Source organism: Camelus dromedarius, chromosome 14, assembly GCF_036321535.1.
Source record: "Camelus dromedarius isolate mCamDro1 chromosome 14, mCamDro1.pat, whole genome shotgun sequence".
In the NCBI taxonomy this organism is placed as follows: Eukaryota; Metazoa; Chordata; class Mammalia; order Artiodactyla; family Camelidae; genus Camelus; species Camelus dromedarius.
This window is the reverse complement of record NC_087449.1, coordinates 55,545,536-55,571,690: the sequence shown is the minus strand read 5'-3', so window position 1 is coordinate 55,571,690 and position 26,155 is coordinate 55,545,536. Positions and strand designations below refer to the sequence as shown.

The 26,155-nt window shown below is 52.2% G+C and overlaps 2 protein-coding genes across 2 annotated transcripts; both read left to right on the top strand.

Annotated features, from left to right (window-relative positions):
* Positions 1 to 306: 306 nt before the first annotated feature.
* On the top strand, positions 307 to 5,033 carry C1QC (complement C1q C chain). The gene is made up of 3 exons (XM_010979832.3): positions 307 to 448; positions 742 to 919; positions 3,920 to 5,033. Exons 2-3 carry the CDS (start codon positions 742 to 744, stop codon positions 4,474 to 4,476), a joined length of 735 nt encoding a protein of 244 aa, XP_010978134.1. The 5' UTR covers positions 307 to 448; the 3' UTR covers positions 4,477 to 5,033.
* A 3,572-nt stretch (positions 5,034 to 8,605) lies between these two features.
* C1QB (complement C1q B chain) lies at positions 8,606 to 14,029 on the top strand. Its single transcript, XM_010979833.3, has 3 exons — positions 8,606 to 8,719; positions 11,937 to 12,140; positions 13,313 to 14,029. Exons 2-3 carry the CDS (start codon positions 11,960 to 11,962, stop codon positions 13,885 to 13,887), a joined length of 756 nt encoding a protein of 251 aa, XP_010978135.1. The 5' UTR covers positions 8,606 to 8,719; positions 11,937 to 11,959; the 3' UTR covers positions 13,888 to 14,029.
* Positions 14,030 to 26,155: the final 12,126 nt, after the last annotated feature.

Sequence of the window (26,155 nt, the reverse complement as noted above, 5' to 3'; positions counted from 1 at the left end):
AGGGGTTATAACCTCCCCCTAGGGATCTTGTGAAACAGCTGAGTCTCAGGCCCAGTAAATACCAACAAACGGGGATGGGCGTTAGATGGGCTGAACTTTACTTTGGGGGAAGTCTGGCAGGCACTGGTGTTCACACACACACACACACACCCTTCATCAGATTCAGGACAGTGGACACTTCCTCATTTCAGACACTCATGACCTGGAAGTGGGGGGACACAGGGGTGTCACTGTGGTCAGCCTGGCTCAGCACCCAAAAGAAAGTACTGAGTCAGGAAAAATGGGAAAGGGGATGTGGTATTGTGGGGGAGGAGAGGAGGGGGCCGTCCAGTCTGCTCTGGGCCCTCCTTGCTCTGTCCACTCTGACACGGTGTCCTCCAGCTTTGGTGAGGGGAAGCAGATCTGAGGACACCTCTGGGACCAGACCAGAAACCTCCCGCCTGTCCAGGTGAGAGCAAATGGCAGTTTTACCCCCACCACTTTCCTGAAGCATGGCCCCAGGGACCATCTGATTTGTGAGAGGAAGGAGGGTCCCCATCTCTGCTGAACTGGGGGCCTGAGCTTGAGGAAGAGGCCCCACTTTCAATCCATCGTGTGGTCCCAAGGGCCGAGCGGCCTGGGGAAGGGAGGCAGGCTCCTAAGGACTGTGAAGGGTGGGCCCTGGGGAGAAAGAGGGTGAGGAGGGTGGGTGAGGGGCTTGGGGGCCAACTCAGCTCTCTCATCATCTACCTCCTTCCCCAGATGGACATGAGGTCCAGCTCCTGGCCCCTCCTTGTACTAAACCTGCTGCTGCTTCTGCTGGCACTGCCACCTGGGGGCCAGGCCGCAGACTGCTATGGGATCCCAGGGATGCCGGGCCTGCCCGGGGCCCCAGGGAAGGATGGGTACGATGGACTGCCGGGGCCCAAGGGTGAACCAGGTGAGTCTGCTGGCCTGATGGGGAGGGGTCACCCAGGGCCTGAGGGCAGGGGTCAGAGTGTCCATCCGGGGCTGACCCGGGGAAAGGGAGACAGCAGCTTGACGGCAAAGAGCATGATCCCTCCAGCCACACCTGCTCCCAGGGCAGAGTCTTAACTCTTGTGTCGGTCTAGACCGTCTCCCCTAGAGCCCAGACCTCCAGCCTCCCCAGCTCACCTCTCTGCTCCTCAGAGAGCACAGATTCCTCACCTGATAGTAGGGAGAGAACAAGAACACCTGCCAGAAGGTGGCAGCGAGGATCACCAGAGATGGTCTGGGTGAAAACCTTTGGCGAACTCTAAAACACTCTGCTACTGTTTTATTACAACCCCTCCTCAACTTGCCCTGCAACATGGACCCATGAGGGGAAGTGGGTGCCCACCTGGCCAGGGTTCAAATCCCAGTCCCCGCCACTTCTCACTGTATGAACTTGCACAAGTTATTTAACCTCCCTGTGCCTCAGTTTCCTCATCTGTAAAATGGAGAGATGGTAATACCTACTGCACAGAGGTGCTGTGATGACTCATGTGATCAAACCTAAAGCAGCACGAGCACATGGTAGGTATCAGTAAGTGTGCACTCTGGTTGTTACTGCTGTTGTCATCTTTGTTTTTGTCAGAGATCTGTGCTCACCCACCTCCCTAGGATTCTGGGTAGTTGGAGGGATGGGGGGTAAGAAGTCAGGATCACAGCCACAGAATCTTCTGTCGGAGAGTCATGGGCAAGAGGGCTGAGGACATGAACAGGTGCAGTGCTGGGTGAGAGCTGGAGCCTGGGGGTGGCCTTGCCTGTGCGTAGGTGCACATCTAGGGGGTGGAGTGTGTCCGGAGCGGGCATGGGTGGGGTGGGGGTGGCAGAGGAAGTGGGCGCAGGAAGCCAGGGGAGAGGAGGGTCCTTAGGAATTCCTCACTGTCGTCTTCCCTCCTGGCAAGACAGTGGAATTGTACCAACATTCCAGACGGAATTCTCCAATTTGCGGTGAGCTGGATGAAGCCCCCAGGTCTATCATTTTTCAGGACCCTCTACTTCACAGCTGCCTCTGCCATCTCACTGCCTGGGGTAGATGATGGCCACTAATTTTTGAGCCCCCACTTTGTGCCAGGCATAGTTCCAAATGCTCTACATATATTCATCTCATGGGGAAGATAAAATTAACTCTATTTTACCAATGAGAAAACTGAGGCCAAAATCCTATGAAGAAGCAATATACTCCTATTTTACAAATGTCAAAGCTGAGGTTCAGAGAGATTGAGCAGCTTGCCTCAAGTCACATACTGGAATCCTGTCCAACCCTTAAGCACCATCCTGCGCTGCCTCTTAAGCCCCTTCCCCACTGCAGTGTCCTGCCCCTCCCAGTCTGTTGCTGGAAGATATCCTGAAGGATGAGGCACAAGTCTGCTCAGCATCACTGACAGCATCATGGGGACCTGACATTACTGAGCACTGCCTATGAGGTGCCGGCACGTGCCTCCTCCCACCCCATGCTTCCAGCAGCCCTGTGGGATCTGTTCTGTTATGCCCTTATCTCAGCTGGGCAAACAGAGGCTCTGGGAGGGGAGGTCATCTGCCCAGGATCATGTGGCCTGAAGCCTAGGTCTGCTGGGTTCTGATTCCCCCCTCCTAACCCTGAGACCTAAAAAGCTCACAGTTCACAGAGGATCTGTCACAGTAGGTCTGCACAGACACCCACCCTTAGGGAAGTTAGAGAAGGAAGTGCCCACAAAGGCCAGTGAGGGTGGTCAGAGACGGCTTCCTGGAAGAAGAGATGAGCCAGGCCCTAAAAGATGAGTATGGCTTGGATAAGGGGAGAAGAAGCTGAGAGGATCAGATAATCAGGAAGGGAATAAGAATCAGATGCTCTGACTAGGACTCAGCCAGACTTAACTTTGAGTCCTGCCCCCACCTCCTATGGGCTGCATGGCCTTAGGCAAGTCTCTGGCCTCAGTTTCCTCATCTGTAACATGAGAAAAGTTGAATTAGGCCAACTGCCACAGAGGCTGAATTGGGCTGAGTGGGGCTGGGGGAGCTGGAGAGAGCACATGCCAAGCTGGCCTGGGTGGTTCCAGCTCACAAAAGGAAACAGATTTTCTGGGGCTCCGAAGCTTATAGAATGTTGTGGACCCTCTTTAAGAAAAATAATACAAAATAAGGATACATTTGATTGGGGGTTTGGTTACACAAATCTACACATGCTACAAAACTGTATTAGAACTACACACACACACACACACACATACTGCATGTAAAAGTGGAGCTCTGTGGTCATACTAAGATCAATTTCCTGGTTTTGATTTCATACTTTAGTTATGTAAGATTGGGGAGAACTAGGTAAAGGGTGCAGGAGACCTCCATGTCCTTGTGTTTTTTGTTTTTTGTTTTTGCAACTTCCTGTGATTCTGTAATTATTTCAACATAAAAACTTGAAAAACTTATAAAATTATTTAAAGGGCCTTGAGGGGGCCAGTGCAAGTTAATGGGGCCTGAAGCTTAAGTCTTACGAGTTATCTGGGAAATTTGCCTCTGACTAATCTTCTGATTTTTGTCAAGAGCAACTAGGAACCTAGACTTTCAGGTGAGGCAGTACCTAAGGCCACATACTGTCCATGGGGTGACAGTCATGGCCTCTGGCACACTCTCTGAGATCCTGCCCAGCTCTGACACCCTGAGCTGGCTGGTCCAACCCTCTCAGTCACAAATGTGGAAACTGAGACCAAGAAACAGGGTCAGAGGGCAAGACACGGGGAAGCAGGACTTGAACCAGGGTCTCCCTCCCCTCTGGCCAGCTTATAAGCTTCTCCCTTCCCTCCTACTCTCTGCACCCTGCTCCAGAGTGGCTAGGCCATCTGGGGAAAAGAGATTCCAGAGACCAAATGCTACTGGTATGCCCCCTGGAGGACAGCCCCATGGTCCTTCTTCCCTGTCCCCTGCCCCATCACTTCCTTCCCACCTGCTCTCTCCCCAGGAGTCCCAGCTACCCCTGGGACACGAGGACCCAAGGGTGAGAAGGGAGATCCCGGCAGACCTGGCTTTCCTGGGAAAAATGGTCCCATGGGAACCCCTGGGCTTCCGGGGGCTCCCGGAGCCATGGGACCCCCTGGGGAGCCAGGTGACGAGGGCAGATACAAGCAGAAGCACCAGTCTGTGTTCACCGTCACACGGGAGACAGTCCAGTTCCCGATCGCCGGCACCCTGGTCAAGTTCAACAGGGTCATCACCAACCCGCAGGGAGATTATGACACGAGCACCGGCAAGTTCACCTGTAAAGTCCCCGGCCTCTACTACTTTGTCTACCACGCATCGCACACAGCCAACCTGTGCCTGCTGCTGTACCACAACAATGTCAAGGTGACCACCTTCTGTGACCACATGTCCAACACCAAGCAGGTCAGCTCGGGCGGTGTGCTGCTGCGGCTGCAGGTGGGCGACCAGGTGTGGCTGGGGGTCAATGACTACAACGGCATGGTGGGAACTGCGGGCTCCGACAGCGTCTTCTCTGGCTTCCTGCTCTTCACTGACTAGGGCGGGCCTGCTCCAGCCCCCTCACGGCCCCCTCTCCCTCAGCAAGATCCCACTGTGCCGCATCCTCACTCAGGCCATTCTCACCGCCAGATGGACTCCTCCTCCAGGAAGCCCACCCTGCCCTCCTGCCCCATGACTTTTCTCCCTCCTCTGAGCTCCTTCAGGAATCACTGCTTTGACATTTAACCAACACCTTCTGGGACTGTCATTACTTTTTTCCAAGTCCTGGAAGAGATGGGGAGATATATAAATAAATAATTACATCAACAAATATGCCTGGCTCCGATTCCTCCCTGCCAATTCCTTGAAGAAGCAATTCCCTTCATCTTCCACTTTGCACCTGCCACAGCCATCTGTGGGCTGCAGATTCAGGCATCTAGTTGGTGCTCAGTAAAGCTTGGTGCCAAGGTTGAGATGCTCAGCACCATTTGGCCTTTTGGGAGAGAGATGCTCAAATGCGGCTGAAGGCTGCAAGGGGTCCCCAAGGTGCCGTCTGCTGTCACTTGTTTGGGTGAGAGGCACTGCTGTCATTAAAGGCATCCATGCTCACAGGTTAACGGGAGTGTGTTTTAATTCTAAGACCTGTGTTGACTGATGTTGAATTTTGGGGACACCCATGCTGGGAGGGGTGTGGGCTCAGGTGGGCCTAGCATAGAAAAAGCCAAGATGCGCAATGAATTTGTGCTGAATTAATGAGTGAATTGGGGTGAATGAATGAATGAATGTGGGTAAATGAATGTCTAAAAGCAGAGTAAATGAATAAATGAATTAAAAAATCGTAATAGCTAACATGCATTTAGCACTCACTATGCACCAGGCATCATGCTAACCCATCTATTAAATCATTTAATATTCATAACTATGCTCTAGCTGGGCATGGGTGGGTGAGGGAGAGTGAGAATCTGATTCCCGGATGTCTGATTCACCCCGAAGAACTGAGACTCTGGGAGCCCCCAGGAGATCACCCAAAACCACTGCTGCCCACAAGCCATCAGAGTTTCACTGTGAGGTTCCTGATGGTTGGGCCCAGCTGCCCTGATCTTTGTTGGAGGACCAGGAAGCAGCTATAAGCTGCTGCAATTTCACTGTGCAGATCACGAGAAGGGGTTGACAGTTCAGGTTCAAAAAGGTAAAAAGTGTAACTTTCCTGTGGAGATTGCAAGTCTGGCCTCAGAGCCCAGTGAGACCTGAGGTTCACTCAGGCCAGGGAGAACCACCCTGGCCTGGCTGGGCTCTCAGCTTTGCTCCACAAGGCCCCTCAGAGCTCACAGAGGCACGAGACGGGCTGTAACAGCAGGGGCTCGAGCCCAGCTCTCCAACCACTGCCGTCCACTTTTGTTCCTTTGTTCCCAAAAGAAGCTCACACCTCCATAGCTTTGCCCCAAATGGTCCTTCATTCTGTAGTGCCCCCAACCCACTCACACAAATCCTCTGTCCACCTGGATAATACAACTCAGCTGTCAGAAATCAACACAAAGATCACCTCCTCCATGAAGCCTTCCCTGATTCTCTCATTCATGTCCCCACAGCGCCTTCCACCAACCTGGGCCACAAACCCTGACTCATTAGAGCCCGGGTTCTCAAATTGAAAGGGGGGAGGGAGGTACAACAAAATACCTGCAGACTTAGTTACAAAACAAAACAAAACAAAACAAAAAAGGACCCAAGCCTGTTTTATAAGGGTTTGAGGAGGATGGAACTGTGGGTGGGTGGACAGTTTCTAGGTGAAGTCAAAGCATGTGATCCACCAACTGGCTTTCATGCACTTATTTACTTACAGGTCTGCCTCCCCAACTGGACTGTGAGCATCCTTGATGGCAGGACCACTTTGATCCATGCCTGGCGCATAGTAGGGCATGGGAAATATGTCCAATGAGGAGGAGGAAGGAGAGATGAAGACATACACACACACACACACACACACACACACACACACACACACACACACAGAGCATAAACAGAGGCCAGGGCCTAGGAACCCAGCCCGGTTGACAGAGTCTGAGAGCCTCTGGCAGGGACAAGGCTGGGGTCACGGGGCCACTCCACTCACAGCTCACCTCCAGCAAGCACTTAGCAGTCCACCTGGCAATGCCCCAAGTGGTACACCTTTCTTCTCATTTCTCTTGTGTTTAAAAAAATCAATACCCGTTTATGTAGTTCACAGTGTCAGATCAGAAACCTGTACTTTGGAAACGACCATTTTTGTGCCATTTTTATTTTCCATAATTGTTTCCTTGTTGTTCTCTCTTTGTCAGGAAAGACAGACTTTTGAAAATGCCAGCTTGTCTGTTGAGCTGAGGAGAGCTGGGGGAAGATTTTTAAGGTGGGCAGCAAGGGTGGGACAGGAGCCAGAACACGGGTCCCCCAAGGGTCAGGGAGCCTCTTTCAGACCACGGGACATTGAGGGGTCTTAAGGCTCCTTTCTCACCCTCTGTAGGGATGGTTCCTCTCTGTCAGGGATGCAAGCAGCGATTTTAAGGGTGCAAAGACCAGCTGGCTGCCACTCAGGGGCCAAGGCCCAGAGACTCCCAGCTCCTGAGCCTAATCCAGGCACTGCTCCTGTGTTATCTAGGCTCCAAGAAACTGGGAAACTGAGGTCAATAAACATGCCTGAGACCACATAGCTAGAAAGAGGCAGACCTGGGATTCAGACTTGGGAGGGGCTGATTCCAAAGCCAATGCCCTGCCCCCTGCCCCCAAATCTGCTGTTTTTCTATTCTTAGGCTCATGTTGCTTCTACCCCAAGTTCAAGCCCAACTTTTCCCATTGTCACCAGCCACTAAGTCATTGGAGGCTTGGCTGAGCTCAGAGACCCTTGGGTTTTATCAAACGAGTCTCTTCTTTCCCTGTCACCCATTGCAGTAAACTCTTCCATCAGGCAGCATCCATAAGCCCAAAGATTTTCTATCATCTCCAAGTATGAATGTCAAGAAGGCCCTCCTGACCTATGGCAGCTCCTGGGACTTGCCAAGCAACCATCCTTAAGCGGGCATCGCATTGCCTTGGACGCAGCCTCAGTAAGAGGGCTGATACCCCAGTGCCAGGGATACCTGGCTCTGAGTCCTGCATCTGCCACTAGCATGAGGTGTGGGCTCCAGCAGCCACTTCTTGTGACATTCATCACAGGAGCAATGAAGCCATTGTGTCATTCAATGTTTAATACCAGTCTACCCCAGTAGAAAAGACACTCCGTGGGGGCAGGAACCAGGGCTGATTTTCTCTTGGCTGTATCTCCAGTGCACACAGAGGCTCACGATAAATATTTGTTGAATGGTGACTCTCCCCTCTGGGCCTCGGTTTCCCCGTATATAAAAGGAGCAGCATGGGCTCAGTGACCTCCAAGCTCCTCTCCAGCCCTGACTTGCTGTGATTCCAGGATCCACAAGCACCAGGCTCCTGCCTGTGCCTATTACCACCATCAGCTGCAGGCGCTGCTGGAAGCAGAAGAAGGGGTATAAATAAATAATGACCACATTTAAAATTCGTTTTTTATTATTAGGTTATTTTCTGAGAACAGGGCAAGAGCAGGGGTGCAGAATGGAAAGAAAGCAGAAGACATGAGCCCAGAAAGGGGAGGCCTGGGACATGGTATGATATTAACAATTCACGTGTGCACTGCACTTTACAGTTTACCCTTCTCTTTCTCCTCCACTATCCCATCAGAGCCCCCTGGTGCCCGGTGCAATCTGTAGAGCAAGTGCAATTATGACCCCATCATAGAGCAGAGGAAACTGGGGCTCCCTTGGGGTCCCTTGGCTGAGATGTGTAGCTGTTAAGTGGCAGAGCTAAAATTTGAATCAAGGTTTCTGACTCCATATCCAGACCTCAGGCCCCAGGCCAGACACGTTCTCATGCCATTGAGGAACATCTCTGTTCCCTGCAGAAGCTCCTGAGGTCAGGGACTTTGGCAGGCAAGCCCCACGTTGTGGACATTCTCCCGGAACAGCCTGTTCCCCTGCTGAGCTGGTGAAACCAAATTCGCCACCCACCCATCCGCTTTACAGTAAACCCCTCCAGATTGCAGAAATGGGACCTGAAACTGCCTGAAGACAGCAAAACAGGGTGCGAATGGGGTAACAGGGAGGGGGGCTGGCCTGCTGGGCCCCTGGGAGGGGGCTGTCAGGGGAAGGCCCTCTTGTCTCTGGGAAATGGAACTTCTGCTTTGGACTGAGGACGGCCAGCTCCCGGCTCCTGGTCCCACTGCTGCCCAGCCCAGCGGCATCACAGGACGCCAGGTTCCCAGGTGAGGATGGGGCTCAGCACCTGGGGGTACTGAGCAGAGGGTGGTGAGTCCCAAAGTATAAGCTGTGCAACCCCTGCCTCAGAGCCAACTGGGGTGATTGGCAGGGAGGATTCCTTGGGCTCAGTTCCAGACCTCGGGAATCAAACTCTCTGGGAGTAGAGGTTGGGATTCTGTTGCTACCAGAAGACCCAGGTAATGGGGAGGCAGCCTAAACTGGGAGCCACCAGAGTAAAGGCTTGGAGGTCACCCTACTTCTGCCTCTCAGGGGCTGGTGATCGGGGCCAAGATGCATAACCTCTCTCAACCTGGACCGTTTCCAGGGATAGCAGGATCTTTCAGGGGTGCTGGGAGCCCTAAAGGAGATCAGCTCAGTCAGGGCCTAGTCCACTACCTGGTTCAAGATATATCAGAGGCAGAGGTGACATTGGAACCCAGGTTCCCATGCACCCAGCCCAGCATGTCTCCAACACCTGCCTCCTCTTGTTTCCTCACAGGCTGGTAAGAAGCTTCAGCCTGACTCTTTCAAGGAAGTAGCAGGACTTGCAGGTGCAGCTGCGATTAGTTATCAGTTAGTCCTGAGAGAGCTCGGTGCTGTTTGCAGGGGAGGGTGCAGGCTTGGGCACCACACCAGGGATGTTGTCCCTTCCAGGTTCCATCTCAGGTAATCCTCTGGTAGAACTGTCAGATCGAAATTAACTTTGCCAAAGGCTCAGAGAGGTTAAGGCACTTGCCTGAAGTCATGCAGCAAGGCAGCAACAGAAAGGGAGATCAAAGTCAAGTCGGCCTGTCTCCAAGTTAATTGGACAGGGACCGTTGGGGCTCGAAGGAGATGGCAGGATAGGAGATGCGGGGAGAGGAATGAGGAGCAAGGCTGCTGGCGGTGATGAATGCTGAAGGCAGAAGGGATCAGGCCAGGTGAGTTTTAAGTCCTTAACTGGGTCTGAGATGCAGTGGCCCCTGAAAACTCCCCCCACCCACCTCTGGCTTCCCCCCAAAACCCCAAGTCTCATCAGGACCCTGCTCCCCTCAACCCCCACCCCACCCCCACCCCCAGCAGCCAGTCAGAGCTCCCTCCACCTGACAGACCTCCTCTCCCTGAGCCCCATCTCCCAAAGGGACCAGATTCTTTTCTACTTTTCCAATCATCCTGCATTATGTCCTGAAACTTGAGGATTCCTGGATGATGCTGATAACAAAAAAAATAGTTAATATTCATTAAGCATTTCCAATCTTCCAGGCTGTCGTAAGCCCTAACTCATCTTCCTCCCGCCAACCCTGCAAGGTGGAGGTTAGTAATATCCCCATTTCACAGAAGGGGAAACTGTAGCCAGAGAGAAGCCACTTGCCTAAGGCCCATAGCTAAGAAGGGCAGAGGCCTGATTTGGACCCGGGCAGTGGTGCTTTCCGGGCCTTTCACCGTTGGTGATTGTTTGCTACCCAGACAGCTGCAATAATAGTAATGATAAAGGCCTTCAGCATGCTCCGGCCCCGTACCCAGCACTGCTCTAAGTACAGCCCATGCTGTAGCTCCTTCTGTTCGGCTGTCTGGCTCCAAAGCCCATGTTTTAACCACCAGGTACAGAGGCATCTTAATGTAACACCCGTGGGGTTTAGATCCAGTGGGAGTGAGTTTGAATCCCAGACACACCGGGGCTGGGTGACCTTGACTGAGGTTCCCGCCTTCTCTAATGCCCAGTTTCTTCATCTGGAAAATGAGAAGGCAGGAGTGCTTTCTCAGCGGGCTGTTGTAGGGACCAAATTAAATGAGATAATGGCCTGTAAAGCATTTGGCAGAGAGCCTGGCACCTGCTAAGTGCCCAACGCACTGATTATTAAAGTTGTCAAATTGTTGTTTTGTAAAATCTCCAGCAAGATAAGCAGGATCGTCCCTGGAGCCACCTGCTCTTGGGAGCCTGACAGAGCCTAAGCCGGTCGCCCATGGCCCTGGTCACACTCACCTCTGCAGCCCCCTTTCCTTGGTGCCCAGCACAGCTTCTGGCCTAACTTAGGGGTCTGAGCCATGAATTGATTAAGACCAGACCAAGGGCCTGAGGCTAATTTTCTGAGCACGTGAACCCAAAATCAGCAGGTTCTTCTGGTCTCAGGAAAGCTCCTTGTGTCACATTCTGGATTGGCAGGGTCTGGCCAAGAACCTGCCAGTAACCAACTCACAGGGTGATTTTTGATCAGTTGTTTTCTCATGTTCCTGCCTCAGTTTCCTCATCTGCAAGATGGGAAAATAATCACAACCCAGTTCCCCAGAGTGCTGTGAGGATGAGACAACAGCCACCACGGGTCTGATCTAGAGCTCAGAACCCCATGATCTCTCCCATCCATGGCCTTGCCTGGATCCCCACAGTTATTCTGGGAGGTGGGCAGGGACCATTCTGCTCTCCTCTTTAAAGAGCAGGAAACTGCTCAGCCTTTGTGGGCTGAGGGGCAATGAGGGAAGACTTCCTGGAGGAAAAAGGCTTTGACCCAAGCCTTGAAGGATGGGGAGAATTTGTATCTGGGTAAAGGCAGAAGGGTCTGCCTTGGTAGGCAATGAGCTTCCCATCACTGAGATGGTACAAGCCATGGATGGAAGAGGCCTTGGCAGAGATGTTACAGAGGAGACTTAACAGTAGGCTGAGGGTTCCTACAGAAGCCTGCTATGGAAGCAGACAGGCAGCCTGAATTCATAAACTCTAATAACTGAGAACACTTGGAAGAAAATTCCAAACCACAGCCATCAAGACCCTGACCCGCCTCTGTCCTCTGTAGCCTCCCTTCTCATCCTCAACATTCCAGCATCTGTGTGGCCTCTAGGCCTTTGCCCTCACTATCCTCTCCTCCTGGAACATTCTTGCTCCAACCCAGTCTGAATCTTCAGGTATCAGTCTAAACATCCCTTCTCAGAGATGCCTCTGTTGTCTAAAAAACTTCCCTGGTGGGAGAACTTCCCTCACAAAACCAGCCAGACCTCCAGGCACCCTTTCATTTCGGTCAGAGTATGAACCACAGTCTATGCCTTGTAAATTGACCTGTTTATCGGCTGTCTTACCCAAGACTGTCAGATCCATGACGGCAGGGCCCAGACCTGTCTTGTTCATCACTGTATCCTCAGCACTCAGAACAGGGTCTGGTGGATAAAACACTCAGGGAACACAGGAACGAGTGAAGGAATGAATGAGCAAACCATGGTGGTAACCTGCCATATCTTCTTGTACCCCGACAGGGAGCTGCTGAGACAGTGCCGTGATGAAGTCCCAGAGGGGCAGCGGCCTGGTACTGCTGCTGTTGCTGCTCCTATGTCTGCTCCCTGTCTCCCCGGCCCAGAGCACCTGCACTGGGCAGCCACGCATCCCTGGCATCCCAGGCATCCCCGGGGCACCAGGTCCTGATGGCAAACCTGGGACCCCAGGGATAAAGGGAGAGAAAGGTACTGTGGACTTTGGGAACAGACTAGAGTCACGGACTGAGGGCCCATCTCCTGCCTCCCAAGTCACAGCTGCCCACCTTAGAAATTGCAAAACACTTGTAAATCCATCAGCTTGCTGAGCCTTCCACAGTAACTTTGCAAGGAAGGAATTCTGATTCCCATTTTACAGATGGGAAAACTGATGTCCAGAAAGGCTACTTACCTACTTACCTGCCCAAGGGAGCCCAGTAAATGTTGAAGCTGAGACCAAACCAGGGCTGTCTTACCACTAAGTCCACCACAGTCACCCAGTCCTGGGTTACCTCCAGGGTAGGTGGCTTCACTTCTCTGAATTGCTATTTCCTCACCTATAAGATGTGGATAGTGATACTTTTGCAGGGGTGTCGCAGGGGTTTCAAATGAGACTTCCTGCCCCCCCCAAAAAAATCCCTGCAAGATGTAGTTCATGTGTTCATTTAACCACAGCCAACTGCTCTCTTCATATAATCTCATTTAATCCTCGTGACCCCACAAAATAGCATCATCCCCATTTTACAGATGAGGAAGCTGAGCCTTGAAGAAAGTGACTCAGTCAAGGTGACACAATTAATAATGGCAGATGTGACATGAGAAGCACATCTGTCTGTCCCCCGAGTCCAGGCTCTCAGCCACTATTTCCAGCCATTCTCCTGGAAAAGGTTTTACCTGGTGTTGTGTCCAGCCAAGGAATAGTGGCTGTTTGGAGTGATGGGGTGAGAAGGATTCTAATGCCCACCTCCAGGTTCAGCAAGAAAGAATGACGCAATTGATTAAGGATGTGCGCCATCGGGGAGGGAGTGGAGAGGGACAGCACATGTGCCAAGGACTCCTGATCTCTGCTCCAGGCTTGTGCCTGTATGAGTTGGAGTGGAGGGTGGGCCCAGCACCTTCCTGAGGGAGATACCACTTCTCACCCCTACCGGATCTGTCCTTGTTACCATCAAGCACATCCCAGACTCAGAAAGCTGGGCTGGAGACTCAGAGGCCCTGCCCTATATCCCAGCCTCTCACCCACAGGTGAGAAGTTGAGGTCCAGAGAAGAGTAGGGGCCTCTCCAAGGTTATGGGGCCAGGCTCCCTGTCTCTAAGCCCAGGCTCCTTCCTGGTCCTCAGTGATCTCTGGCCGCCTCATTTCTCTTGTCTCTGCCTTACCAGGGCTGCCAGGGCTACCTGGAGACCGTGGCGAGTTTGGAGAGAAGGGGGATCCAGGATTTCCCGGGATTCCAGGAAAAGTGGGCCCCAAGGGCCCTGTTGGTCCCAAAGGTGCCCCAGGGCCCCCCGGAGCCCGTGGCCCCAAGGGTGAATCAGGAGACTATAAGGCCACGCAGAAAATTGCCTTCTCCGCCAAGCGCACCGTGAACACCCCCGTGCGGCAGGATCAGGCCATCCGCTTTGACCAAATAATCACCAACGCCAACAGGAACTACGAGCCTCGAAACGGCAAGTTCACCTGCACGGTGCCTGGCCTCTACTATTTCACCTACCATGCCAGCTCTCGAGGGAACCTGTGCATGAACCTAATCCGGGGCCGAGAGCAGATGCAGAAGGTGGTCACCTTCTGCGACTACGCCCTCAACACCTTCCAGGTCACCACAGGCAGTATCGTCCTCAAGCTGGAGATGGGGGAGAGTGTCTACCTGCAGGCCAACGACAAGAACTCCCTGCTGGGCATCGACGGCGCCAACAGCATCTTCTCTGGGTTCCTGCTCTTTCCAGACACAGAGGTGTGAACTGTGGGGCTGATTCATTCCCTCCCCTGCCAGCCATGCTCACTTTACCCCCAACACTTCCCCCAACCCGGCCAAAGCACACAGTAGGGCTCCATGGATGTTGCTGAATAAATGAGTAAATAAACTTATCAAGGCCAAGGGACAGTGGTCTAATTCAATTCTGTGTTCCAGCACCGGCACATAGTAGGTGCTCAGAAATGCTGCTTGAATGCTGGTTGAATGACTGAACAATGAATGAGTGAATGAATGACCTCTGAAAGCAGAAACTATCTAACTGGAGGTGACTGGAGGGCCAGACTTTGTGTCCAGCTCTGTGCCAGCCACACAATGGGAGATGGGGAAGGAATATCATCCACTGAGCACCTGCTATACTCCAAGCAGTGGGCTAGACCCTTTCCTCTTTGTCTCAACAATCCTCACACTCACCCCTGGAGATAGGTTGAATCATGCCCAGTTTACAGAGGAGAAAACTGAGGATCAGAGGAGCAAAGGGATCACCCTCAATCCCACAGCAGAGCTGGGATTCAAGGGCAAGCCTGCCCACCGATGACCTGAGACTTCTTTCAAGGCAAAATATCTAGGCCCCTAAAGGGGTTTTCTGTATGTAATGTCACAAACCTCTACCCAAGGGATCAAGGAGTCCTTCTCCAGTCCTAACTGCCCTTGGAATCTAGTCCCTTCCCCTTTTGATTCTCCCTCCATGCTCTTCCTTCCAATATCTTCCCAGCCTGGCTCAAGCTCAGCCATCCAGTTAGAACAAATGTCACTCCCCTACTCAATAACCTTCAGGGGCTCTGCACTGCCGGCTGGACATAGTTCTTGCCCACGAGTCTGGCATTCAAGGCTCTCTATGGATTGGCCTTCCAGTCTCAATCCTTCCTCTCCTGGATGAAGAATATCTCCACTCCAGACCAGCTGAGCCCTGTCTGTCTTCTAGGCAAGATCCATGCTTTCCTGCCCTTACTCTCACTGTTCCCCTTCCACTCTGCCTATCTAACCATCCTTTAAAACCTCACTTAAGCCACACCTTCTTCCTAAAGCTGGACCATTCCAGTCCTCACAGCTCTCCTCTGACCTCCTCTAACCCCACTTCTTACTTGCTCAAGTCCAGCACACACTACCTGCATCTCTGGCCTTTCACTCATGCTCACCCCGTTTCCCCAGCTAAGCTGTGAGCCCTTTACCCTGCTCATCTCTGAACCCCTCCCAGCCCTGCACCTGCTCTCTGCAGCCCCTCCTATTAGCCCCACCCCCCAAGACTCTCAACCAATCCTGACCTGAGGTAGGAGGGCTTTAAGGCACTCCAGCCTATCACATAGGGCCATGGCACCAGTCCAGTCCTGCTTGGCTAGCTTGTTTCTCAAGATTCCATTCATTGGGCCCAGCTTCTGCCCCATCTCCTGCGCTTCAGGCCTGGCCCCAACCCAAGATTCTCCAACAAAAACCTGGATGAAGCATTTCCTCCAGGGGCTAGGCCTTCTTTCTGCTATTCAACCCTTTCAGTGCAAACTGTCTGCCTGGTCTTTGAGTCAATAAAAGTAACCACACCACAACTGAGTTAATGGTTAGTGGTTTACGTGTATGAATTCATTCAGTCCCCACCACATTATCCTCATTTTTTAAACAAGAATCTGAGGCTCAGAGAGGGCAGGGGGTTTGCCCAGGGTCACACAGATTCAGGTGCACAGCCAGGATTGGAGCCTGCTTCTGTTTGCCTCAAAACTCTTGCTAAACCTGTAGATAAACCACCTCCTTGCCACCCACTCCTGTTGGAATTCCCTTCTGCTGTCCCCCAGGCTCCCACCCGAACTCATGGGACCTCTGGAGTCCATGTTCTCAAGCCTCTACAGTTGGGTCTGTCTACACAGGGCCACACTTCAACCCAAGGGCAGATCTGGCTGCTGGTGTCGAGCATGTGCTGGGCACCCCAACTTGCTGCAAGGACCCAGGAAAAGGCGACCATGGCCAAGAAATCAGTTTCTCTCCAGTGCTGCCTCGAGTCACTGGCTTTCCTGCAGGAACGGCGCTCCTCTGACTCCTGACCCATAAACGCTGACCCTGCCGCCCGTCCTCCACCAGACACACCCACACCCACACCCTCACCCGGCCACCAACAGCGCTCTCAACACTGCCCCTTTCATGCCTCCCCAACCCAGCTTCCAGATTCGCCAGAAACCCAGGGCTCTCACTGCGTATTCAGTCATGCCCACTGCAATCAATCACACCTTGCTTTACGCAAACATTAACTTATCTAAACCCTTCACCTTTGTTGTTTCTCCTTTCCAGCCCGTGAGGCGGGTTCGCCGCTACAGCTCTCCAGGGAGACGTTGGAGTCTCCTCACAGGAACCAGGACCAAGAATAATGGGGGAGCCCAGAAGAGACCTCAGACGGGTCTCAGGACTTTGCCTATCCCATCACTTTGCCTATCCCATCACTGTTCAGACCTGCCTTTCCCCCTTTGCCCCTTCTCAGAGGGGATGGGGTTGAAACTCAGATCTCCTGGCTGGGCTAGCAGTTGGGCAGGGGAAGGAAGGGACATGGTCTCCTCATGCCTGTGTCCCTTGACCCTACACCCACCTTGACCCTGACTCCCAACCCTCAACATGCCAGAGCCCTTTTGGTTCCAGGTGACAGAAACCTCCTAGAACCCATTTAGGAGAAAAGGAGGGACTGATCAGGAGAGCCGAGCAGCGTCCTACAGGACCCAGGAGCAGGTGGGACAGCCCAGTCTCAGTGGATATGGGAGCCAGAGCTGGATGCCCCCCAGATCGAGGCTGCCATGTTTCTCTATGAGACCTCTCAGCTCTGAGCCTCTCTCTGCAGGCTGGCAGTCTCAACTGTTAAGACAAGTGAAGAGAAGTGGTTGCCCCCATGACAGCCTTGACCACCAAGTTAGCCCGTACCCCTCATCTCTAATTCCCAGTTCCCAGGAGAGGGGAATCTGATTGGCCCAGCTTGGAGCAAGGATACTCCTGGCCCAATGAGCTGAGGCCAAGAAGAAGCAGGCCTATAATAGTAGCAGCTCACAATTATTGAACTAAGTATCCAGCAAGTATTCTCTCCTGAACTGGTCACAGCAAGCCTAGGAGTAAATCTTCTAAGGCTCTGGTTCTCAAACTTGAGCAGGCATCACAGTCACCAGCAGGGCTTGTTAGAATCTGCATTTCCCAGGAGCCCCCACATGCTGCTGCTGCTGCTGCCTGAGGGACCACATTTTAAGAACCACTGCTCTAATCTAATTGCTCCCACTCTATAGATAAGAATATTGAGGCTCAGGGAGGGGATGTTACTTGCCTATGTAGGATTAGGATTTAGATACAGACCTATGTAACCCTCCCGCCCAGACTGCAGTTGACCCAGCCCTGTGGACGGAGCAGATCTCAGGGCAGCGTGGGTGGCCCTACTCTGTCTGCGGCTTCCTGGCTATGTGCCCCATCCCTGCTTCTTCACCTCCACCCTAGTCCATCCAGACCGGCTTGCCCCTCCCAGTGACCCACAAGCTTTGAGTCATTTAAAAAGAGGAATGGAGGGTGAAAGCAAAGAAGGAAGGCAGGGCTTGATAAGTAATAATAGTAACAGCTCACAGAGTGCCCAATTTAATGCTCAGCAACCTTTACAATCATGTCCCCCTTTTACAGAGGGTAACACTGAGACAGAGCAGTTAAGTGGCCTGCCTGACATTACACAACTAGTAAGTAATAGGACAGGATTTAATGCAAGGCACTTGGGCTTCAGAGTCACTGCTCCCCATGGAGAGCAGTGAGGAGGCCCCCTGAGGGGCTGGGTAGTGTGGCAGTTGAGGGCACTGGCTCTTGAATCAAACAGACTCAAGATCAAATCCTGCCTGAGCTTTTTACCAGCTCTGCAACAGAGTCAAGTGACTGCCCTGACCTTCTATGTCACCCTCTTACAAACAAGCAAACGATGCAGTAAGCATCCTGGTGCATGTCCGTGATTCTTCTCTCGGATTAAATTCCTAGAAGCGGACTCCCTAGGGGAAAGGATGTGCAAACTCTGAAGTCTTCGAAATTTGTTTCCAAACAGAAGGATGAGCTGTCAAGGCTGAACACACCAGGCCAGCTCCAGGCTTGCTGCCACCAGGGGGGAGCAGACACCAGGAGAAGGACGGCCTGGAAGAGGAGCTGGTGGACTGGACAGGATGCTCAGGCGGGACTTGGAGCTCCTGCCTCCTCCGTCCTGTCTCCCCAAGCCCATCCCACTCCCTGTGTGGGCTATGAGCTTCTGGGGTGGGATCAGCTCTGAAGACTCAAATTCTTCTAAACCAGGGTCCTCAGTGTGTGGTTCCAGCATCAGCATTCACCTCAGACTAGATGAATCAGAAAATCTGGAAACGGAGCCCCACAATCTGTGTTTTAACAAGCCCTCTAGGTGATTTTGATGCAGCTACAGTTTGAGAATCACTGCTGTGAACCAGGGATTGCCAAATTTTATTCTGTAAAGAGCCAGATAGGAATTTTTTTAGGCTTTAGGGCCATACAGTCTCTGTTGGAGCTACTCAGCCCTGCTTCTGTAGCATGAAAACAGCCACCAACAATATGCAAAGAACTGAGCATGGCTATGTTCCAATCAATCTTTAAAGACACTGGAATTTGAATATTATGTAATTTTCACATCACAAAATACTTATCTTTTGATTTTTTTTTCCCCAACCATTTGGAAATGTAAAAACCATTCTTAGCCAGCAAGCTGTACACAGCCCGGGGGCAGGATTTGCCGTCCTGCTCTAGATAGACCCAGGCATGGCTCCAGGCTTGGAAGAGAAGAGCAGGAACTTGAACTCAGAACTGCCTGATTCCCAAGCCAGTCCACCTTCCCATAGGCTAGCCTGCCAGGTTCAGCCTTGGGACACTGACAGGAAAACTCTCTGGGTCTCGTTGTATTTGACGGTAAAAAGGGCATTGCAGTTCCTACCCTGAGTGATCAGAGCCACTCGGTCTCCAATTTTACGAAATCCCCTGAACGCTTGCTGGTGTCTAGGCTTCATCCTAGAGCTTCTGATTCCATAGGAACTGGAGGCCCCAGGAATCTGCACTGTTCTCAGACACCACAGGTGATGGCAATGCAGGTGGCCTTCTGTGTCCAGTGAGAAGGCTGAGCTGATGGACATGACAGCTGTGCCCAGTAGTAACCCAGCCTCTGCTCACAAGAGTCCATGGACTATGTGGAGTTGAGGGAAGAAGGGGAAACATTTCTTGTCTGTTGGAATCTACACAAGATGAGAAATGCAGATAGGGAGGAAAGCCTGGCGGCTCATGAACTGGAAGGACAGAGGGGCTGTATTCAGTTCCCACCCCTGCCACTCATAGGCTGTGTGTTCTCAGACTAATTACTTAAACTTTCTGGGTTACAGTTCCCTCTTCTGTAATATGAGGGTAACAATCATATACACCCCAGAAAGCTGATGAGGGTAAAATGGGATTCTATGTACAGAGCTCCTGACACAGAGAAAGTTCTCGACAAGAATTAGCTATAGCTATTGATGGGGGATGTCACTGGACCTGGGGTGCTGTGATGGTGCAGGACTCCTCAAATTCCAATGTGCACAAACCACACTCCCAGTCTTGGTAAAAGGTGTATTCCAATCCAGTAGGCCTGGGGTGGGGCCTGAGAACGTGCTTTTCTAACAAGCTCCCTGGGGATATTGATGCTGCTGAACCAGGGACCACACTTTAAGGGACCAGTTAGGGGCCCTGGTTCAGTCTGTTGATCTGCTGGGAACTGGAATTCTCTTGACCACGGGCAGTGGGTAGCACAGGAGCTGGTAGCTGGCGAGCACTCGGTGATAGACCTCTTACAGTGATTGCTGCCGTCATGGTCGTGGTCATTATGTTCTGATGTGATGGGGAGGGAACTCACAGGCAGACAAAGGAAAGGACAAAGAGCAGAGGGTTCATCTCCTCGAAGCTGAGCACCCGTTGCTCTGAGCACTGTGGGTCTCACTCCCATTTCTCCTCCACATCCTCCCCTTTCTGGTCTCCTACTGACAACGGACACCAGGTGCTGTGCCTTAAACCCCCACTACCCACCACACACACACACACACGGCCTCCTTTCAGAGCAAGCTGCAAGCTGCGTTTATTTTTGCACGTAGCCAGGAGGCATTCTCATAGACAACCCTGTTGGCCAGATGCAGGAGAAAAGGGTATTTGTTCAAGAAATCCAGCAAGGCCCACCCAGGGAGGGACACCCACAGTGAGGGGACCTGGCAGAGAAGGAAGCATCCTGGATGGGAAGCCAAGAGCTCACAGTTCTAGGTTGGCCTTGGAACCTGACTTACTGTGTGACCTCAGAAAAATAAGTATGCCTCTCTGAGCCTCAGACGTCCCCACGAAAGGAGAAGGTTTAACTAGATCAGTAGCATTAGACTTACTCATGACAGAGATTCTCAGGCCCACCCCCAAGCATACTGATTAGGAACTTAGGAGAGCTTGTGACACCCACAGGAAAAAGGAGAGTTATTACAGGGTCACTGACTAGGGAGGATGCAGTGGCCACGTCTTCCATCACACCTCACTCATCCAGCATCCTCACCCATATGGAACATAACCTGGACCCAGAAGGAAACAAAGGAGGCTAGAAACAGACATGTCACAGCTCAGAAAGCCCAGAAGATACATGTTTATCAAATGAACGAATGAAAACGTGTGTGTTAGTTAACTAATTGACTGATGAATCTCTCTTACTCTAGAGAGTGCAGGGCCTGGAGACAGACATACATAATATAGGCTCAGTAAATAGTTGTTGAATGGAAGGAAGAAAGGCAAGATGGGAGGAATGTCAAAGTCATGACCTGCCTAGAGAGAGAGGGATGCAATAATGGTTCGTAGGCCCTTGAGACAATTTCCCTGGGAAGAGTTGGCATTTCCAGGGGAAGCAGAGGCAGGCAGGCAGGAGAAACTTAACTGAGATCATGAATGTGCCAGGCATACAGACATTAACCCATTTAATCCTCAGGATGACTCCCCCCTCCCCCGCCCCGATGCAAGCGTTGTCGCCTCCAAATGGAGGTGACTGGGGCTTATTCCCCAAGGACACAAAGAGAACAGGGGCCTGAGCATCTCCTGAGAGACACACCAGCAGCGAGTGGGCACATCTGATGGAACATATTTTCCTGGAAGCCTCCTTCCTTACTTCTGTTCCAGACCTTCCTGCCTCCCCAGCCTCATTCTCCCATGCTCTTCTGTGATTCTTCTCCTCTGTGCCATCTTGCATGCATGTGTCTCTATAAGCTCTTATGGCACCTGTGGAGCAGGGAGAATGTAAACAAACTGATGGCAGATAGAGGGCTAAAGAGGCAAATTTCCACATCTGGAGCATCTCCTGTGCCTCAGGCACCGCATGTGACGCTTTGTGCATGTTCCGTCACTGGCTTCTCACAAGAGCCCCACCTGGTTCAAATCCAGCTTTGCCACATTCTAGCTGGGTGACTTGAGCAAAGAAGTCACCTCCACCCTGAGCTTTCGTTTCCTTGGCTGTAGAACGGAGCTGTATTGGCTAATACTGGCATGAACACTAAGTGCCTGGTGCATAGAAGGCACACAATCAGAAGTGGTTTCTGTAAAGAACCACGTGCCACACCTGATACGTAGGAGGTCCTCAGCAATGCTAGCATCTTCATCTGTAAAATGAGACTTGGTTGTTGTGGGGTTTGAGAAACTGTAGGAGGCAAAAAAGCTTTGCACTTGGAGAAGCCCTGTGCCCACGCTGGGACAAATTTCCCTTTTACCTTCCAGCCTGGGTTTGCGGTGGGGGGTGGGCTGCACCACGGTGCCTGTCTGCAGGCTCTGCTCCTGAGTTCACACCTCTGGGGGCAGCTCTCTCCGCAGACACAGGTTTCCATAGGAGAGACAGCTGGGCCCTCGTTAAAAAGTCGTCTGCAGACCTTGTTTGGAACACGTCAGCTAATGTGATTAAAGACAGGACATAAATGTCAGCCTCTCCGGGACCCACCCCAGCTGGTTTCCGGGGAAGGAGCCCTGAAAAATGTGTTTTCATTCCTCCTATTTCTCAGTGCTGGATGACTGTCCAGGGCCTGTGAGGGGTGGCGAGAGGGACAGTCTGCCAGGTTGATGATTGTGTGACCTGGTGTCACCCATGCCCTTTGAGCCTTTTTTCTCATCTATAAAATAATGATGATAATCTGTGTGCCACGGGCTATTAAGAAGAGCAGGATGGTGCCTTGTACAGAGCAAGTGCACACAGCAACCAGGGAAGTAGAAACGTGGACACTGGGGAATAGAGCCACACTCTTTGTCTACAGAGATGCTCAAAGAATGGCCCCTAAGCTGGTAGGGACTTTGAGATCCTCAGTGAAAGGACATAAAAAGTAGGTAATGAGGGCAGAGTTAGATGCAGGAGCACTGTTCCAGCGTCATCGACTCATTGTGACCTCAGGTAAGTGACTACTCTCTGGGACTAAAAAAGGGGGGCTTACCCCTGGACTGTCCAGGTTCTTCCTTCTGGAGCACTGTCACTGGACTGGGAGCCGGAAGACCTGGGTTCAAGTTCTGACCTAAGCATTCACACTTGCTGTGCAGCTTTGAGGACCACCCTTTCCCTCATGAGCCTCAGTTTCCCTATCTGTAACGTGAGGAGGCTGGACCAGATGATCCCTGGGTCACGTCAGCTCAGGGACATCGAATTTCTTCTGAGAAGTGAAACAATAGTTGGGACTGGGCTGTGGGAAAAGGGCAGTTTAATGATTAACCAAAGGGCAGAAATGCACGGTGGGAAGAAGCCCCCGGACGTTCTTGGAGTCCCCCAGCCAGGTTGAAAGATAAACCCAGAGCAGGGAGTGAGCTCCTCAGGCGGCAGCCCCAAGCCCCAGATAAAGGTGGCACTGATGGGCCTGCACCCCAGACCCAGGAATGGCGGGATGAAGACAGGGGAGGGGAGCTGGGATTCCTTCTCCCGATTGCTTCTTAACCTCAGAAGAGAATAATAGCAGCTGGCATTGACTGTGCTCCTCCCTCGTTCCAGGCTCTGCTCTAAACACTTTGTCTATCTTAACTCCTCTAATTCCCATGAGGCAGGTACTATTATTATGCCCATTTCACGGATATGGAAACAGAGGTACAGGGAGGTTACATAACTGGGCCAAGGCAGCGATGGGACATGAATGAAGAGTGTGGTCCCTAAGCTGCTGTCTTGAAGTAGCAAAGATGAAGAATTATTTAATGAGCACCTACTGTGTACCAGGCTCTGTGCTAGCTTCTTTACAGCACGAGGAAGGTATGTCATTGATCATATTTGGCAGAGGAGGACATGAAGATCCAAAGAGATGTAGTTCTCCCTAGAATGCAGCTGAACTGGGATTCTGACCCAGATCTGCCAGTATCCAAGGCTTGTGCTCCTTCCATGCCACCAGGCTGGACAGGTCCCCTCCCCAGAAACTGCAAGGGGGTGCTACAGCAGGCATCAGGAGGAGACACAACCATGGCTTGTGGGGAATGTGACAAAAGCCCTTAAGGCCCCACTGCCGGGCCAGAGAGGAGCTAGGACCCCCACAAAGGAAGTTTGGGATCTGCGAAGAGCTATCGTGAGGTTCACATGGCATCAGAACTGTGGGGGCAGGTCTCTTTATTGAGCACCCGCTGTGTCCCAGGCACCACACAGTACCTACCGTCAGGGGATTCTTACATGTGATGTAGTCATCAGCCCCATTTCATGGGTACGGAAACTAAGGCTCAGACAAGTGGAGTCACCAGTCCAGGTGACTCAGCAGGAGCCAATCTCAGGTCCTTGGTTCTCAAAGCCAGTGCCTCTTCCACAGGGCACACTTTCCCATCCGAGTTCAAGTGCTCAGCCCGTGGGAAGCATGGCAGCACAGTCTCTGGCACATGGCAGGTACACCAGGAGTGGAAGCCGCCCCGTGCCCTCCTAGCTCCCTCTCAGGACCCTTAATGGGTTAACTTCCCTAAGGCCCCTGGTCCCTGTCAGTCTCCCATCCTCTCCCCTGCCTTATGAGGACTAGACCCACTCCTTGCTCCGGGCAGCTGACGGGTTCTCTGCTCAGTGGTTCGTGCTCCAGATATTAAATTACTCATAAAATATTTGGCCTGTCCCCAAAGCGGCTGCCTCCTCCTCCTGCCGCTCACCTCCCACTACAAGGTCAAGTTCCTCAGTGGAGGGGGGCACTCAGAATATGAACCGAACTTCATCTGGAATTAGCCTATGATGGGGGGGTCAGGGAGCCCAGGAAAGAGGCTCTGGGAGGGTAGGGATATTCCAGGGGAAGGGATGCTGTCTGTGACCCCTGCTCTGGGTTCCCCAGGCCTGACCTGAGCTGAGGACTGCTCCCCTAAATCCCGATACTGCTGACCACCCCAAAGTCCTCAGGACAAGGCCAAGGGTGACCTGGAATAGGTTTCTATTGTCTGAGGGGCAAGTGGTCTCTCCTCTCCTCCTCCTCCCCCACTCCGTTGTCATGGCAACTGCAGTGGGGGGTGGGAGGCTGGACCGCTCAGCTCCTGTCCAGGATACCCAGCATGCTCTGCTTTCACCCAGTTTTCTCCCTCGCTGCCCTTCGGCAGGCAGAGGCTGGGGGTGATCCTGCCTGGTCACCAGCCTGCAGAGGGTTCACATCCAAGGGTCACCACCTCCATTCCCCTGTCTTCAGGCAGGAGGTTTTCCAGCACAGCCCTCAGGAACAGGACTTTTATGAATGTAGTTTGACAGAGAATGATTTGGGGGGTCTCTCTGGAGCCCCCTGGAGTTAATGAAGTCAGTTAAGCCCAGGGATTAGAAGGTCGGGGTCATGGGTACAGCCCATGTTTGCAGAGTATCACCCCACCCCACCCCTAGCTCCCACCAGCTGTTTCAGAAATGCCTAATGCTGGTGTCTAGGGAACTGGTGAAGGAGTGTGGATGGGGCCTGCCAGCCCCATCCCAAGTACCCACAGTCACAGTCCTCAGAGCTCACACCCTGCAGCTTGGACTGGGAGTCTTGCCCACTTCTTCCAACAGAGGGCACGTTTTCATAATAGCAATGTCTGTGTTAGCAAACCTCATCATCCTCGCCTGGGGTTTCATAAATTCAACACCCAAAGATACTGGGCTTGGCCTTTGCTATGGCTCCTCCTTCTGGGGTACACTGCCACCAGGTGGCGGCAGTCACTGCTGAGGTGTAGGGTTTCCCTGAGATTCCAGGAGGTGATTTTCAAGTTTACACCCTCCACCACAACCTATAAAATGTAATCCCATGGCTTAAAAAAAAAAAAAAAAAAAAAACTCTTACATTAAGTTTACTGTGCTTTATCAATAGCTGAAGTTAAGCAGGCTTTAAACAAACTCTACATTTTGGCAGCATAACAACAGATAGCCCAGCCTCTGCAACCAGACTGCCTGAGTTCAAGTCCTGGCTCAGCCGCTTGCTAGCTGTATAACCTTGGATAAGTTACTTACTCTTGCTCTACCTCAGTTCTTGCTCGGCAAAATGAAGATGATAAAAAATTATCTCCCTCGTAGGGCTGTCACGAGAACTTAACAAGTTAATGCACATGAAGTGCTTAGAACAGTGCCTGGCACAGCATTATGCTCTTAAAAAATGTTGCTTATTAATATTTAAAGATGATGCATGAGAGCAAAGTTTCAAAACTAATTTGCATTCTGAGATTCACAGGCATATCTTTCTCTGCTGGGTCTTTCATCTGCTGATTCGTTTCAGGGCCGCACTGCTTAGACACCCATAATCTGCCCAGATGCTGCCTCGGGCTCCCTCAGCCCACAGCCTAATGCTTTCACCTCCTAAGTGTCTGTGGCATCCGTCCCTTCCACTCCAGACTCCTGCCACCCTGATCTCACCCCTGAACCTCTACAACTGTCTCCTGCCTCTCGTTCTGCTCCCCACGGACCCACTGTCCTCAGGCAGCCACAGTGATTTTTCTAAAATAAAAATACTCCCCTGCTCAAATGCCCTCTGTGGCTCCCCAGCCCCTCCAGGATGCAGCTCAGCTCTTCAGCTGAGTCCCCGTCCCCCATATCCCACTCCAGCCTCGTCCCCCTCCCTTGGCTGTCAGAATGCTGCGCTCCTGCCCTCGCAGCCTCCTTGCCTTCCCCCACGGCCTCAGGCTCTCAGGCACTGCGGCCTGTGCAAGGGCTGCTCCCTCTGCCCCCATCTCCTCCCTCCCTCCCTGTCCGCCTAGCTCCTGCCTGCTCAGCCTCAAGCTTTGGCTGCTGTCCCTCCTTCTCTGAAAAGCCCTTCCTTGTGCCTCTGCAGCCTCCAGACGGGATGGAGATCTTTCTTGG